Raw genomic sequence first — 2,500 nt, 5'->3', positions numbered from 1 at the left:
CTCTTCCACTTCTCTATGGTCTCTCTCCCTCCTATCTCTTCTGTATCACATTACACTACGATAATAGCTCGCGATCCCTATCTCATTCATATCTACATATGTCTACTGCTCTCCATTCAATATAAGTCTCTCTCCGTCTCTCTTCCTATACGCATATCATTCTCTTATAGCATCCCTTCCTCCCTATCTCTCTCACCTTCTCCCTCTCTCTCGCCCTCCCATCCCCCCTCCTCTCTCTTCCGCTTCTCCCTCTCTCCTCTCCCTCCCCCCCTCTCTCTCTCTCTATCTCCTCCATCCTTCCCCTTCTCACTCGCCTCCTCTCTCTCCCCTCTCTCCCTCTCATCCTCTATCTCTCTCTCTCTCTCCCTTCCATCTATCCTCTCCCTCTCCCTACCTCTCTCTCTCTCCTACCTCTCTCCTCCTCCTCCCTCCTCTCTCTGTGGATCTCTTTCAGCCTGTTGACATTTACAGAGGTCAGAAACATTCATGACCTTATAAACTACACAGCAGTGTGCGTGCCTCTGTTTTTTAATGTAGAGTTTATATTACTCTCACTAGTCGCACATTGCCAGACCTTCGTCCACAGCGCCGTGGAGGAAGGTCTGCACCACGATGCATCTGGGATATGGCTTTATCCTGGAAAGGTACTTTCTGTTGACCAGACTACCACCTTATAAAAGGGACATTCTGCGTAATAGAAAACTAAATTAATTTAGAATTACATGAATTAAGTGGTTATATTACGAGAAACAAACAGACTAATAGCTCTTCACATTCCACATACAATGAATGTGTATTTCCGTTTATACACCGGAAACTATGTCTTTACTGTGTTTATATTATATGTCTTCTGTATATTGTAAAAGGTTACCTTTTAATGTGCAATATTGTTCCTTCAGTTAGTGAACCACATTAGTCTGAAAGATGAATGGAGTCTGGTTGAGTGATGGATGAGGATGGCTTCCGTATATACACAGTATTGAAACAGGAGTCCACTAACTGTTCCGGCCTGTTTTGGCTATTGATACCTGTAAAACAGCTGAGTCATGCTATCTGTTAAAACAGCTGAGTCATGCTGCAGTTTATCGCCTGATAGCCCACAAAAATAATCTCTATCACGACCCAGACAGCCGCCGGTGATCCGCCAGCCTGTAGGTCCGCACTGCGGTCAACACACACATACAAACAAACATGCTGCTGTGTCGAACATTCAGAAGTCCCATTTAAAAATCTGGCAATTTAGATTTTCTTGTCTACACAACAACATCAATTAGCATAAGAAGCATGATTTGTCAGATTTTCTGAGTGGTTGGTTCTATTGAACAAATCGGCGTATCTAGTTTCAACCCAGAAGCTTTTATTTAAAATCAATTGATCTTTATAGCCGCTGCGCCAGCTATTCCTACCACGCCATCAACGCCGCGGAACTCAGCAGAGAGCTTCGTACAACAGCTCACAAAGTTTCTGTTAACATGAATAACAGTGCGAATTTACTAAGAAATGTGCGTGCGATATAAGCAGACGACCGCATTATCTATAAAATACAGTATGGTTGAACCAGTCTTATTACATAGTTTGCCAACATGCAATGTCATTTTAAAATGCCGTTTTTTTTAGGGAAGTTGGTGACGTCCCTCCACACAGTAAGTTAGGGCACGTACAGCAGTACAGACTTCATTTCCAGCTAATTAACCTCACACTGACAGACACTCACCTTGTCCCAGGTCAACCATTGGTCCACGCCTTGTCCAGCTGCGGGTCGCCGGTACTCTGGTACCTTAAGTTGGCGTTCAAATCCCCGTTCACTCCGTTGTCGTCTCCCATGCTCACTGACAGAGGCAGGCTAGCTAACATCTAGCTAATTTTAGCAACACGCTAAAGTTACACACGGGAGATGGAGACAGATTGCAGCCAGCTAAATGCTAATTGAGACTATTATATTCCTCAGTAAAGCTCGACATACGGAAATATTAACTTCATAAACACCGCTGTCAAGTTCTAGGGGCGAATTTGCGTCTCCTAGAATGGCGAAGGAATGTCCCGCCTTCCGCTGCCTCTGATTGGCTACCCCACGTATTCTGACGCTATGTCCCGCCTTCCGCGGCCTCTGATGGCTACCACACGTGTTTTGAGTCTATGTCCCGCCCTCCGCTGCCTCTGATTGGCTATCTCACGTATTCTGACTCTAACCCAGCCAATCACACTCCTCATGCCTTAACGTTGCACTTTAAAAATTCATTCATTCATCACAACTTTAAGTATGTATTGATTAACCCCCATCTCTTATTTAATGTCAGTTAATTTGTAGGTTATAATAATACTTAGGAATTTATTTCATATTATAGTTTTGTTTTATATGGTTTTCTTATTGTTTATTTATGGTGTTATTTCCTAGATTTATTTCTATTCTGCTTAGAGATTATTTGTAAAGGTTAAGTGATATAAAAATGCCTATATTTGTATTTTAGTTTTTTAAATACATATAGTGTAGATGTATTTA

The 2,500-nt window shown here is 42.6% G+C and overlaps 1 protein-coding gene and 1 pseudogene across 1 annotated transcript in view; one reads left to right on the top strand and one right to left on the bottom strand.

Moving 5' to 3' along the window:
* The window catches only part of pgm2l1 (phosphoglucomutase 2-like 1), a 20,477-nt gene extending 18,623 nt beyond the window's left edge, over positions 1–1,854 (bottom strand). The window contains 2 exon segments of the mRNA XM_036001668.1: positions 1,715–1,743; positions 1,746–1,854. Of these exon segments, the coding sequence (XP_035857561.1) occupies positions 1,715–1,743; positions 1,746–1,854 (138 nt within the window).
* The window catches only part of LOC116057041, a 395,907-nt pseudogene that overhangs the window by 369,005 nt on the left and 24,402 nt on the right, over positions 1–2,500 (top strand).

The sequence above is a fragment of the Sander lucioperca genome, chromosome 5, assembly GCF_008315115.2.
Source record: "Sander lucioperca isolate FBNREF2018 chromosome 5, SLUC_FBN_1.2, whole genome shotgun sequence".
Classification (NCBI taxonomy): domain Eukaryota; kingdom Metazoa; phylum Chordata; class Actinopteri; order Perciformes; family Percidae; genus Sander; species Sander lucioperca.
The sequence above is the reverse complement of the archived record's forward strand: the minus strand, read 5'-3'. Positions and strand labels throughout refer to the sequence as shown.